General features: G+C 46.0%; 1 protein-coding gene across 2 annotated transcripts in view; it reads right to left on the reverse strand.

The window, feature by feature from the left end:
- Positions 1–15,000, reverse strand: part of LOC125041171 (agrin-like) — a 125,076-nt gene that overhangs the window by 657 nt on the left and 109,419 nt on the right. For both annotated transcript variants that reach the window (XM_047635989.1, XM_047635990.1), the window contains 15 exons: positions 14,841–14,997; positions 12,393–12,725; positions 11,928–12,154; positions 11,445–11,633; positions 10,949–11,091; positions 10,313–10,545; positions 9,762–9,896; positions 9,313–9,556; positions 7,445–7,609; positions 6,738–6,869; positions 5,623–5,741; positions 5,285–5,366; positions 2,723–2,912; positions 2,338–2,485; positions 1–2,051 (listed from right to left, as the gene is read on the reverse strand). The exon at positions 1–2,051 is cut by the window's left edge and continues 657 nt beyond it. In XM_047635989.1, the coding sequence (XP_047491945.1) occupies positions 1,780–2,051; positions 2,338–2,485; positions 2,723–2,912; positions 5,285–5,366; positions 5,623–5,741; positions 6,738–6,869; positions 7,445–7,609; positions 9,313–9,556; positions 9,762–9,896; positions 10,313–10,545; positions 10,949–11,091; positions 11,445–11,633; positions 11,928–12,154; positions 12,393–12,725; positions 14,841–14,997 (2,769 nt within the window). In that variant the 3' untranslated portion in view covers positions 1–1,779. The remainder of the gene's footprint in view (positions 2,052–2,337; positions 2,486–2,722; positions 2,913–5,284; positions 5,367–5,622; positions 5,742–6,737; positions 6,870–7,444; positions 7,610–9,312; positions 9,557–9,761; positions 9,897–10,312; positions 10,546–10,948; positions 11,092–11,444; positions 11,634–11,927; positions 12,155–12,392; positions 12,726–14,840; positions 14,998–15,000) is intronic.

The raw sequence follows: 15,000 nt of genomic DNA on the forward strand, positions 1-15,000 counted from the left end.
TGAAAATTGATAATGACGATATAATAAGAACTTAAAAAAAATAAGTAAGAGAACCGGAATGAGAGGCTTCCAGAGGGCGGGCCAAATGGACTAAACCACGCCCCCTTTCTTCTCTCGAAGCGACCGAAATCAGCAGCTAGGGGGAGAAGGGGGGGGGGGGGGGGAAGGCTATGCGGTTGGGAAAGTGAAGTAAATCATGCTATGCCAGAAGAGCAACTGCTGCTTTTAGTGTTCTCTTTTTGATTTCTGAATTCCTATATCATCTCTTGCACAGTGGTTTGGCCTTCGTATAAAACAAATGATACATTTATTACGAAGAGGGAAGTAGATCATAGAAACCAAGAACATAAACGAAGAATGGCTTTAAGAAACAGAGAAGAGGGGAAGGAGGGTTAATAAACGATAAAACACCCACAATATCCACGAATGCATCTGCTGTACAGTTATTTCTTTTAGTCAGCTAACTTGAACAAGAAATATGGATGGATTCTCTCAAATATCATCGCTGTCGCTTTTCCTCTGCCTATGAATTATTTATTTGTTTTTTACTATTTGTGACTACTGTACATCTCAGGGCTTCACATAGAATGTTGGATTAGAAATTTACAACTATGATACTGAGAAAATATACAAGTGCATCGGTAGACCTGAAATGTATTATTTGAATGTATTTTAATGCAAGATTAACAGCAATTGGTGATACAATTAAAAGTTGCAAAATTGGAACCATTTAATGTAAAAAACGACTTTAGGAATACAGGGTTACTGTGCTCAAAACAGTAAAAATTCGAATACAAATAAAGTTCTGAAATGTAACACTGGATGTTATTTTTTATTACTATATTTTTCACCTTTTTTTTTCTTTCTTTCTTTCAATATCTTGCTTAAATACTGCTGAGGTACAAGTTGTCAACATCAATGAAAACACGTCTGAAGAACTCTTAACAAACTTCTTTAACTTCCAGTCGTCTTGCCAGGTCCCAGGATTTCAATTTATACATTTTTTATTCATATTTTTTTTTCTTTTTTTTTTTTAGGCAGCTTCAGGAAAAAGTCTACTTACACACTCTTCCATTCACTCACTTGTTATGACTATTTCCAACAAATATCATATTTACAGCAAGAGCACAAGTTACTTCACTTGCGCTGTTCATTTTGTTCCCCGTTTGTGTAGCGAGAGAAGTCCAGATCTTCTTTGTAATTTACCATCCCGTTTTGGAACACGGAGTAAAGAACACAGACAGATCTTTAATATTCAGCTGGTTATTCATAAGTATATGAATAACATTTCCCCTTCGATTAAAAAAAAAAAAAAAAAAGAGATTACGAATGAGTATTTTCCTAGTTTAATTTGTCTAATGGTTGGTCGCCGTTAAGTCTCGTTCTTTTGAAACTTCCTTGAAAAGAACGGTGATGATAAATTTTCCTTCACCAAGCACAACCTACAAAGTGGTTCAGAACCTCGCGTCCTGTAGGCAGAGTAAGGAGTCACTAGAAAGCACTGAAATGTACATGAAATCTGCACGCACCTTTCACCATCACTTACAGCTTAAAATCGCCACCATGAAGTTTGTTTTTTTCTGTCGTAATGACTGTTATTATCACTACCATTCCTCGAACAACAGAATAACGTTTTCCCCATATACAAAATAGAATTTCTTCTTTCTCTTAAATAGGTTTTTTTTTTTTAATGTTTTGTTCTATTTTTTTTAGCATCGCAACTCGACAAAGCTGCTGCATCCGGTCGTGTTTTTTTTCCATTCCTCCCTTCTTATTCATTCATATTTTTTTCCTCAAACACATATTCCAGCGCAGGAGAGATGCACAGCTGTTGGGAGTCGCGTGGAGAGCACCAGGAGTCCGCCGCAGAGAGGGGGGGGGGGGGCGGGCGACGAACCTCACCGCATCTCGTCGCAGAACCGGACCTAGCTGCGCGTCGCCGTGGGTCACCAGGTTCAGGTCGCGGTTCTCCACCTGCACGGCGTCGATGCACCCACGGAAGCCCTGGTAGTACGCCCGCGGCAGTCCGTCCGGGATTCTGGGGGAGCCACCTGTGGATGCGGGGAGGGAGAGGTGAGAGAAGGGAAGGAGGGAGGGGAATGGGAGGCCTTTCTGTTGGTTTTGTTCTGTGGTGTGGTAATAGGGCGAGGATCGTATTTTATATTGTTGATCTCAACTTTATTGAGCTAAAGACTGCGTTTGGTTGATATCCGCGCACGTATGGAAACGCAAATACGTCGACCAACACAAACACGAAATAAATATCCCGTTAGCACACCGCTAGTACTCCTCCACGTCACAGTCTTCTTATTTCACGAACTCGAAACCCAAGCTTACCGATCCACAATTTGCCGTTGGTGTTGAGTGTCGTGGCGCCCTTCTCCGAGACGCCCTTGACTGGTCGCTCGTTGTCCACCCTGAGGACGCCCAGCCGCTTCCTCCTGTGCGCCACCAGGGTGTGCCACTGGCCGTCGTCCACGCGCGTCTGCACAGGGTAACCGGGTTAGGATTACCATTGCTAGCATATTAATTGAGTTGTTCGATGGGGTTTATGTTTTGGCGCACGGAGTTTCGAAAAGAAAAACTGCTTTGACTTGCGAAATATCAGACAAAATATATCTACATTTAATAAATCCCATTTATACATACCTGACCACAAACGAACACGCATATATGTGCGCATGCTAGATATGCATACCCACAAAGATAGACAAAATCTCACCTTAGACCTAACTATGTGGAGCGTCTGCTGCTTGCCGAGGTTGTAAGATAGTTCGATAAAACCGCCGTTGATCGCGATGGCCAGGTAGTCTCCCGTGAGTGTCGTTCCCTTGTTGAGCCAAACGAGCAAACCGTCGCCACTGGTCGCGCGGAAACGAATCTCGAACTGGTTGGTTGTTTGTCCTCTTTTGCTGGAGAGAGAAAGGAGGTTGGGAGATGAGTTGGGAGGTTGAGAGGCTTGCTAGTTCCTGGGTCAACAGCACAATTTATATTTTTATTTATTTATTTATTTATATTTGTGGTTTTACTAATGATAGGTGGATATTTTTTTCCACAGAAGTGAGGTTTCTTACTACTATTCTATCATATTTAAGCTTAACGCATAGATAACAAAGGCAAATGAAGTAATGAATTCATAAGACCAGCCAAAAAAGAACAAAAAAAAAAAAAACATAAATAGCTTACTTTCACGCAAAAGGTCTTCGGTGTAATATTCCTGTTATTCAGTAGGACACACATACATACTTGACTTTGTAAATATACTCTTACTTCTGAATATTGTATACAAAAGGTTCTGTTAACGTAGGGCAGATAAAAAAAACAAAATAATTTCTTGACTCAAAATAGAAAACCTAGTTCATTGCATACATATATAAATAAATACAAAACAGTAAATGAAAACTACAAAACACAAACCTTTCAAAATTTTGATAATCTGCAAAAAACAATAACAATAGAATAAAACAGAAAAATAATAACAAAAGAAAACCTACCATCAAATGCAGTAATACTAATATTGAACATGCAACATATATACATAAAAATAAATTAAAAAGACCCCCCCCCCCCCTCCAGAGCCCCAAGCGAAATCATGCGTGTTAGTGGCAGCTCACCCCACGAGGTCGTCATACTCTAGCTCCTGCAGGATCGCGTTGTTGTCCTCGGGCACGGTCTCCGCGAACACCGCATCCTGGATCATGTTCTCCTCGACGGCGCTGCCCATCGGGGTCCCTCCTTCGGCAGGATCCTCGGTGTCCTCGAAGCGGTAGTACTCCTGCTCCTCCAGCGCCGACAGGAGCTCGTCGTCCCCGAAGAGAGACAGGAACCCCGACCCCGCCTCGTAGTCTTCGCCTTCCTCTTCCCCTTTATCCCCTCCTCCTATTCCTCCTCCTCCTTCTCCCTTCCTCAAGGGATTACCCTCCTTCTCATCTTCGGACCCTCCACCTCCTCCTCCACCTCCACCTCCACCTCCACCTCCACCTCCTCCTCCTCCTCCTCCTCCTCCTCTTCCTCCTGCTCCTCCTCCCTCTTCCCCATCTTCCTCATAGTCCTCTTCCTCGAGGAAAGCTATGTCTTCATCAAGGTCGCCCTCGGTGGGGTAACTGAGGTCGAGGTCCGTCCAAGGCTCCGGGAAGTCGTAGTCGCCGTAGTCGTCCGTCGAGAAGTTGTAGCGAGTCAGGTTGCTGTTCCGACGCATGCGCAGAAGGGGCGGGCGGTTGAGCGAGAGGAAGCGTGGGTGATAAGGCGATAAGATAAGAGATTGTAATAACAAGGGGATAGCGAGGACGCGAGAGGGAAGATAGCGATGAGAAATGAGAAGTTATGATAAGAAGGGAAGTGCGCGAGAACGAGTCGACGGAGGGAAACGCAGTGATAAGAAACAAGAAATTGGTAAGAAGGAATAATGAGAGAACGATAATAAAAGGGATAGCGAGGCGAGGATATGGTGTGAGATCGTGTATATAAAGAGTGGTGATCGACGCTGATAAGGAGAAATAGGAGAGAGAAAAAAAAAATAAAAATAGAGAAAGAGAGAAAAGACGAGACGATACGACGATAAGGAATAGAGACAACGACGAATAAAGAGAGAAAGGACCGACCGAGTGGAAGCCGATAACACAAAATTAAGCAGAAAACGTGTTATAATAAAGACGTAAATAAAGAACTACCAGGGAATTCAAAATAAAGAAAAACCTTAATGACAAGTAATAATAAGAAAACGAGTAATAGTAACAGGAAAGAACCGATATTGTAAAAGCCGATATCAATAACTCTAAAAAATAATTAATATGTAAACGAGGTTTCAGGGACGAAGGCGAGAAGAGCAGTAAATGCAGTCGAGAACATAATGGGAAGAGAGAAAGAAGCGATTGGACCGAAGAGCGGCGAAGCAGAATGGTGATAAAAATGATAATGAAGCAAGCGAGGATGAGAAACAGGAGTGGGTGGAGAGAAGGGAGGAAGAGAGGGAAGAAGAGAGGCGATAGGGGAATAGAGAGAAAAGAAAAAAATAGAGGACGGAGGAGGAAAGCGAATATGGCACGTGGAAAGTATCGGTAATGGATTTGTGAATCTGTGCGAGCTAATGAGAAGTAAGAAATGGAAACAAATATCCGCCAATATCTACAATCTACCATAAGATTGTTATGTTAGTTTCTACATGCATTTCCCAACAACGCACAGTAGTTAATGGTTAATATTGCATTTCAAGACTAAAGTTAGTATCTCTGGAATATCTGTTAGTATTTAATACAGCAACCATCGGGCTGGACATGACACTTACACTCTGTAAACCATGTTGGGGAACTTGAGGAAAGTCTTGCCGTCAAACTTGACTGGTTTCATCATCTGGTTTTCGTCAGAACCTGTCAAAGAAGGACACAGAATGAACAGACGGCTATTAGCTGTTATCACTGGGATCACAAAATGGGATATTGACTAGACTCCAACTTTTTTTTTTTTTTTTTTTTTTTTTTTTTTTTTTTACAGTGAACACATCTTAAAAAAGAGACAGGGAAAGAAAAATAAATATATTTCCCAATATGGATCTCAGTCTTTCCGATTACATGACGACATATGCCACTAGAAAAGGCGACCGAGACAGAACCCCGAAGAACGTACGCTTCTCGCAGAACTTTCCGGTGAACGAGGCTGGACACTTGCACAGGAACCGGCTGAGGAACGGCTGGCACACACCGCCGTTCTGGCAGGGATTGTGCAGGCAAGGGGGCCCACGGTACCTAAAGCAGGAGAAAGGAGGGGGATGTCAGTAACCTTGCGGCAGGATTGAAACACTTCTGTAATTATGCAGCGAGTGGCTTTGTAATGTTATAATGTAACTAATGAAATGATACCAAGAATGGTTTTGTATCTAAGCTCTTTTGCTATGTTAGGAATGTTGTATTTGTAGTAAGATAAATGGCTGGATATCTATAAGTACATTTGCAAAAATACTTGAGCACAGTAACTAAAAATGTCCCGATCTTATCATAACAGTATATCATCATAATAACATTACCATAACATATCTCATACTAATGCTACAGTATTGCACATAATTCAAAAGCGACGCTTTAACACGCAGACCCTCACCGATACCCCGGATCCCGCTCTGATACCCAATGACTCCTCTCCCACACCCAATGACCACTCTCTGACACCCCGGATCCCTCTCCGACACCCAATGACCCCTCTCCGGTACCCCGGACCCCTCTCCCACATACAATGATCCCTCTCCCACACCCAATGACCCCTCTCCCACACCTAATGACCCCTCTCCCACACCTAATGACCCCTCTCCCACACCTAATGACCCCTCTCCCACACCCAATGACCACTCTCTGACACCCAGTGACCACTCTCCCAGACCCCAGATCCCTCTCTGACACCCAATGGGACCCCGGACCCCTCTCTGACACCCAATGACCCTCTCCGACACCCCGGACCCCTCTCCGACACCTAATTACCCCTCTCCCGCACCCAATGACCCCTCTCCCACACCTAATGACCCCTCTCCCACACCTAATGACCCCTCTCCCACATCCAATGACCACTCTCTGACACCCAGTGACCACTCTCCGAGACCCCAGATCCCTCTCTGACACCCAATGACCACTCTCCGAGACCCCGGACCCCTCTGCGACACCCAATGACCCCTCTCCCACACCCCGGACCCTTCCCTGCACCCACTGACCCCTCTCCAACACCCCCTGACTGATCCCTCTACCTCCCCTTACCTCCTGACGCCGCGGCCTCCCCTCGCCCTCTCGTCCAGGTTGTCCAGCACCTCCGAGTTGACCAGCAGTCTCTGGATGGCTCCGTTGAGGCCCATGGTGACGCCGGAGTCCGGGTGAGCCAAGGTGAAGTTCCTGTGGGGAGGGAGTGGGTCTTATTTGAAGTCTTGGCGTTTGTAGACATGAAGGTGTGGGCATAATCTGAATAACTGATGAGACTAAAAAAAGCTAGTAAATGAGGAAAATGAGACAGTAAATTGTGAAAATATTAAGAGCTAATGAATGATGAAACTGATAATAGATCATTAATGGTGGAGACTAATAAAAACGAGTCAGTGACGAAAATAGTAAAAGCTAATAAATAACTAGAGCTAATCGAAGGCGACTGTTTGGTTTCTGCGAAGTGCTGAGCGTAAATGGATATTAGTAACTTTTCGTAAAACGCCGTAGTTTAACAAATAATATTCTCTAGTTTACAGATCTTGCCTCATTCGCAGACTGTTCTTATACGCGTTCAAATATGGATATTCATAATATTAATGAGGATGATAAATTAAATACTACAAAACAAAAACTAATTTCTGTTATATAACAAAATATCGAAACAAAAACAAAGCATAAAAACGGAACAATAATACGAAGAAAAGACAACGACACAAGAAAGATGGAAGGAATGAAAGAAAAAAAGAACTAAAGCAAGCACGACTTACTCTAAGCCTCCGAGGAAGAGCGGCTGGTTGAGGTTGAGCTCGGTGAGTCTGGGTCCGCTCTTGCCTCGCACTTTCTTGCCCCTGTTGAGCTGCAGGATGCCTCTCCTCTTCTTCCTGCGCACGCGTACCATGTGCCACGTGTTCAGGGCGACGCGCTCGGGGCTCCTAAGGCGGTAGGAGAGAGAGAGAGAGAGAAAAGGAGGATAATTATTGACGGTTATGGACCAGCTCTTGTCTGAGATGTCGGACTCTCGTTTCTCTCTTTCTCTCTCTTTCATACTTGTTTGATATATTTCCCTGGGACAGGAAGTTTCCACTGCTCGCATATCCACTAATACAAGATCAGGGATGTCATGTATTCTTTATATGAAAATCGTTACTTTTAGATTGTGCAGGAATTTGACATCGGTTAAGAATAATCATCAATCGTGGCATTTAGCAATTAGTGGACTTCAGTACATAAACAAACTGACATCGACTGATCTGACAGCAAAATGAAGTCACAAGAGACAAGGGAAAAGGGTCCATATTGACTGGAAACGTACAATACGTATTGAGGTGTGCCATGTTTCATCTTGCATTCGTTCAGAAAAAAAATATTGGACGACACAACACGCAAATACAAAGCTTTATTTTTTTTGGGAGAGTGAAGCACCATCAAAGAAAGAAAAAAAAAGAAAAAAAGGAACAGAGAAAGCTCATGAAACAAAACATAACGTGTGAATCGAACATTTTTTTTCCGCCAGGGGAAAAATATAGAGATTCTACTTGCCGGAAAGAGGCGAATAAAACATACAAAAGTAATGGAAAAAGGAAATAAAATCGAGCATAATCTTTTGTGTAAACAAACGAACGTGAGTGATACGAAAATCTTGCAAACTATATGTGTTGTTACAGGAAAATCAACCGTTGCAATTAGCCTTCGAGACAAGAAACCCCCGATGCACTTGTTCGAATCAAATAAACCTTTGGCGAGAGGGAAAAAAATCTTTTCATAAGCTTCATTTGATTCGAACACTCGCTCGTCGGGGATGCGTGTGAGAAACTCATATTGCAGATGGTGCAAGAACACTTTTTATGCAACGCATGACAAGCCTGCAACTCTGGCAGAAGAAGAATCACTTGTATTGACCCGACTTGACCCGCGTCCAGCCGAGAGAGGTCGTAGGACAGCGAGGTCTACAATATGAGTGAAATACTCAAGGGTGACTGAGAGACCGCAAGGACAAAGATAAACATAAACATTACTTGTGCCAGAGTAAGTTCAAGAACAAATGTGCTTGTTCGTGTTGCTCACTCTGACCTGAAGTTTGTTTACCACCTACATCAGTGGCCCACTACTTACTTCAGCCTGAATCTGAAACAATATATTACAGTTGGTGATTCGGTGTGGGTAAAGCTGCTGGTTCTATTGTGACATACATTTTCACAAACAAAACGGAACATGACAGTGTTAAATGCCAGACACTCCTTAAAAAGGTGACTGTCTTTTGCTCTTTTAAGGGTGTGAATCAGTCCACTTAGTCGCAAAGAGCTTGGCTGTGTTAGCACCAGCATGTTCCCATTCGCATGCCCTAACAAACTCTGATAAATTTATGGTAACGATCTAGAGAATAATAATGATGAAAAATAAATAAATAAATACCAATCTATAATGCAACTGATTAAATAAAGGAACATTGCATCTCAAAATACCCAATGCAGACTATCCACTGAGGTAAAGGGGGAGGGGAAGGGAAGGCAGGAGACGGAAGGTGGAGAGGAGTGGGGGGGTGGGGGGTTCGATTTGAGAAGACGAAGGAAGAAACAAAGGAGAAGGAGGGAAACGAAGAAAACCTCAACCAAAACGCAAGACCCCGTCAACTCACACGAGCGTGGCGAGTCCGGAGCCGAGGTTGTAGGAGAACTCGAGGTGTCCGTTGCGCAGGTTGAGTGCGATGAAGTCTCCTCCGCCGCCCATCTGCCCGTTGTACAGCAGGACGCCGTCGGGAGAGCGCGTCAGGAACCAGATCTCGAGGGCGAAGGACATGCCCACGTTCTCCAGGGTGGGCAGCTCCAGGTACGCGTCGCCGTCGAAGTCGGGGATCACCATCTCGCGGAGGGTGCGGTCCACTGGGGAAGGGGCTCGCTTAGTTGGGCTTATGTCGTTATCCTGATATCGATGTGTTTAAAACTCATGGAAATATACCAGAGGACCTAATATCAATAACATCTTTCACAAACATCTCTCACATCAGCCCATAATACCATATATGTTTCTAAACCTCATGTACATTACCGCATGCGTGTCAAAATAATAGCAATAAAAAAAACTCACTCTGGTCACACAGCGTTCCTCTCCTGCCAGGGGGGCACTTGCACAGGAAATCCTTGGTCGGGAGAGTGACACAGGTTGCCCCAGCTTGGCACGGCTGGCTCTCGCACGGGTCTAGCTTGACCTCGCATCGCTCCCCTGCGAGACGGGAAAATGGGTCACTTTAATACTTGACGTATATTTCTGTTGGTTATGCCATAAGCCTATTATTGGCTATTGATACGGGAAGATACTATCGCATTATAAGCTTGATATTATTTTTACGTGTATTTTTAAATTTCAGAGTGAGATAATTGTTTCAACTGAGAACAGAATGTGTTGCGCAATCTTTAATTGTTTTAATTCTGTTCGGCGAAAACAACAAAAAAGTATTTAAAATGACATTTCAATACTTTGCACAATACTATAAAAGCTATTCATTGATATGTTTAGTCCTTTTAGCTAATACCATAATTATTACAAATCCTTAACACAAACCCCGTCAACAGCAACAGCATCCCTATCCCCACTGCCACCATTTCCCCCATCCACCTCTAAATCCACCAAACACTCACCGATAAATCCTTGAACGCAGAGACACTTGAAATGGCCGTCGTCCGTAGGCCTACACGAGCCGTGGTTGAGGCAGGGCAGGTTGGCGCACGGCGACGCGGAGCACTCGCCCACGTGTTCGGCGCGGATCACGTGGGGGGAGCCGGGCCACACCAGGTCAAGGGGACGCCCGTTGATCCGGACGGAGCGCAGGCAACCGACCAGGCCCTCGGAGGTGCCCGCGTTTTCCCAGACTCTGCGGGGGGAGGGGGGGGGGGGAGGCACGGGTAATGAGTTTGGGGAGTCGGGCCTCGTATGAACTATCTTTATGAAGGAAATATTTTTATATTAAACAGCACCTCCTAATTAATAAGAAAGTGGCTAACATCTAAAGAAATTATATCAAATGATAACTCTTAATGGGAATAACACAACACTCCCCACAAAAAAAGAGAAGAACAATCTAAAATACCCCAAGAAAATAAATTCTATGATACACAAGGATGAAATGAACACTATAAAAATACAACAAGAAAAAAAAAAAATGAGAATCCCCTACACCAAAGATTTTGAAATTATCGCCTCATCTTTCCAGAAACCCCTTTTTTATAGAGTGGGTTTCCCTGACGTCCTACGCATCCAAAGGGTCCCGAACGCACCTCCTTTCGTTGGTTGGGACGTATCCTACGTAGGTGGAGCCTCGCAGGTCCAGACTCTTGAGTGTCCCCGGGGCCTTCCCGATGGCGTCCTCGGCGTCGTCCAGCTGCAGGATGCCGTCGCGTTGGTACCTCTTGGCCACCACCTGCAGGAGCGACCAGGAAGACGCCGTGAGGAAGATTGTTGGCTCCTCTGGTGAGCTTTGGGATTCTTGGTTAAATGCATAGACGGACATGTATGCGTCTACGCGTTTATATGTGTTATCTCTCTCTCTCTCTCTCTCTCTCTCTCTCTCTCTCTCTCTCTCTCTCTCTCTCTCTCTCTCTCTCTCTCTCTCTCTCTCTCTCGCTCTCTCTCTCTCTCCCACACACACAACTCCTCCCTCCCTCCCTCCCATATAAGCCAACCTACTCTCCTTCCCCCAAAACGCCTCTCCACCCCCCTTCCCTCTATCCCCCACTGGACCCCATCCTAACCCTACCTCCAACCCCAACCTACCCTATGGAAGCGCTTCATCTGGACCCTGTGATGACTCCTGATGACCGCCGGCCCCGAGCCCAGGTTGTAGCGGAATTCCACGTATCCGTCGACCAGTGCCAGGGAGATGAAGTCGCCGGATCCGTCAGGCTGCTGCTGGCTGTACAGGAGGATGCCGCTGTCCGTGAAGGTGCGGAATTCGAGCTCCAGCTGTTTTGGGAGAAGGATTCAGGATGAGTTAAGTTGAGCTTTGAAAGTATTGATGTATGAAAAATATTTCAGTTGGGGGTGTTTTGCAAGAGTATATGATAAGGGTTGCTCTCATGTGTTTCCAATGACATGGTTACTCTTTCATTCAAATTCGGCGCTTGGATTCAAATCCAAGACATACACAACAAAGGCGAATAAACAAGTAGATGCCGAGACGCGTGCTGTACACTGACCAACGTTATTGCGTCTCGAGTCCATTAAATTTTCTGAAATGCTCGATCTCCAGGATCTCACCTGCACTTTATTGTAGGCCTTGATCTTCTTGACCTCCAGGTAGGAGGAGCCGCTGAAGGAGGGCGTCTCGTAGGGCGGAGGGAGCTCCTTCTCGCACTGGAGGCCCGTGGTCCTGGGGGGACACTGGCAGCTGTACCCTCCATTGGTGAGCTCCCGGCAGGTGCCTCCCCTCTGGCAGGGTCGCCGAACGCACGCCCCGACGACCTCCTCTCGCCCCGGGGTCGTCACTGCCGCGAGGAGAGGCCAAACAAGGCTTGTCAGGTCATCCCCTTCGAGTCTCGCGTCATCACATCATTTCAAGATTCATAATTCCAGTGAGCAAAGGCCGACATGATTAAGAGAATGATGGTACGGAAAAGTCATTATGCATGAGACACATCTAAAGATATAAACGGACCATTAACGTACACAGTGCAGGTGCAAGCGAGCCATGCAATGCAGCACCTTACCTGTCGGGAGACTTACCCACGCACGTCTGACGGTCGGCGCTCTGAGTGTACCCGCTGCGGCACGTGCAAATGGACGTCTTGCAGCGGGAGTAGGGCACCGAGCAGTCCTTGTCGCGGTAACAGATCGAGCCCAGCAGGCCGAAGGCGGCGATGGTGACGGGGGTGGGTGGCACGCTGAAGATGCTGTTGGAGAGGCTGTGTGTGCTGGATCCGGGGGCGCCGCCGATCACGTACTCGGGCAGCAGCAGGTGGCGTGTGGCCTTCGCCGCCTCCTCGCGGTGGGGCTCCGTCGACAGCGGCGCGGTAGACCGGCGCAGCGGCGACTCCGTCACGCCGTCGGATTGGTTGCCTATGTTCATGGTGCACATGAGAGCGGCGCTCACACTCGGGGGCGGCACCACAGATAGGTGCGGTGCCGTAGGGGCGGCGCCACACGTAACAGCAGTGCCACACACATAGGAGCGGTGCCACAGATATCGGTGTGGTGCCACACATACGAGCAGTGCCACACATACATGCAGCACCGCACACAGGAGAGCGGTGCTGCAGGTCCCCGAGTGGCGCCACACATACGCACGGTGCCACGTGGATGGCGCCGTGCGTATGTGCGGCGCCGCTCGAAAAGAGCCACAACTCGAGAGCCGCAGAGGCCGCGGCTCGAGCGTCGGCGGGAGGGAGGTTGTCACATAATAGAATCCATAGCAACATTAGCCAAACGGAGTGCAACACAGGTGGATGACAACACGTGTAACAAATGTGCGTCCTACTGCCATATCCAGAAACTCTTGGGCTCGCCTCGAAGCGCCTCAGAGGAACTAACACTACGGCAAAGTCTAGTGAGAGTCTAACACAAGAGGTCGTTGGTGCAACACAACTACACGCTTCCAGACATTGACAGTATTACGCTCACGAGGGTTGGGACACAATGGGAGTTTATATGTGATGTTTAAGTCAACTTTCAGATCAGAATTACGTTAGGTTGTGACTTTAAAAAGGGGAAGACAACTCGAGAATTCTCTGACTCTCTCTCTTCTTTCTTCTTATTTTTTAAAAAGAAAAATATACTAAAGATCTTGCGTGCGAAAGAAAAAAAGTTCAGATTTAGTGAAAGTATACAGTGTGTTCATGTCATTCAGTTTATAAGGAATGCCAGTCAGTTTATGGCACTGAGGGATGCGACTCGGGTAGATCTTAACACAAAGGCCAAAGGAATTGTGGAGTGGACTTGGGTCTCAGACTGAGCATGATAAGAGAGTCTTGAAGTAAAGAAACCTCTTGGCTTTCCTTGATCATCAGTTAAACAACACCAGCGTCGCCCACAGGTCTCCGCACACCCTCAAGAAGAGCAGAGACTTGTGAGCAACGCCTTTGTCTTAGTCTTTCTTTTCTGTTTATATTTAAGGTGCGGTGAATGATAGAGAGCGAGGCGACGAGGGCGCAGTGCAGGTGCTCAAGGCACAGACACAGACACAGGCGTGCTTCCCTCCCCGGACCTCCCTCGGTCGCACGTCACACTCTCGGGCCCACAGACACGGCACAAAGGACGTCTGCAGTTGCTCTGCATATGCGTGGGTCTATATGTAAAGTATTTGTATACACAGTATATACAGTATATACCCATACACACACGCATACGTAAATACACAAACACACACACTCACACACACACACACACACAAACACACACACACACACACACACACACACACTAACAGACACACACACACACACACACACACACACACACACACACACACACACACACACACACACACACACAGACACACACACACACACACACACACACACACACACACACACACACACACACACAAATATATCATATACATACACACACATATGCATATATACTATATAAATAAATATATATATATATATACATATACATATATACATACGTACATACATACATACAGATATATATATATATATATACATATATATATATATATATATATATATATATATATATATATATATATATATATGTGTGTGTGTGTGTGTGTGTGTGTGTGTGTGTGTGTGTGTGTGTGTGTGTGTGTGTGTGTGTGTGTGTGTGTGTGTGTGTGTGTGTGTGTGTGTGTGTGTGTGTGTGTGTGTGTGTGTGTGTGTGTGTGTGTGTGTGTGTGTGTGTGTGTGTGTGTGTGTGTGTGTGTGTGTGTGTGTGTGTGTGTGTGTGTGTGTGTGTGTGTGTGTGTGTGTGTATGTGTAAATGTCATGTATAATCTATTCATATATATATACATACATATACATAGATATTTACGTATGTGTGTATAACATCCATCCATCCATAGTAATCGATACAAAAACACAAAACTCATCCATACAAGCCAACCCCCCTCTCACCCCCCTGAGCCCCTTCCCTGACCCCCTCCTTCCAACCCGAGACTGTGACGTGCTGTGCGATGACGTAACTTCTCCCCAAGCCCCGCCCACTCACCTGGAGGAGGGCACGAGCCGAGGGCGTCGACCACCACGTCCTTCTGGTAATGGCACGCGAAGAGGCGCAGGTGGCACTCGCTGGCATACGTCTCCATGTCAGAGCCACACACGGGCCGCGGGGACGAGGACGTGTCTTCGGGGCACTGGGCATCGCACTG

The sequence above is a fragment of the Penaeus chinensis genome, chromosome 30 (assembly GCF_019202785.1).
Source record: "Penaeus chinensis breed Huanghai No. 1 chromosome 30, ASM1920278v2, whole genome shotgun sequence".
NCBI lineage: Eukaryota > Metazoa > Arthropoda > Malacostraca > Decapoda > Penaeidae > Penaeus > Penaeus chinensis.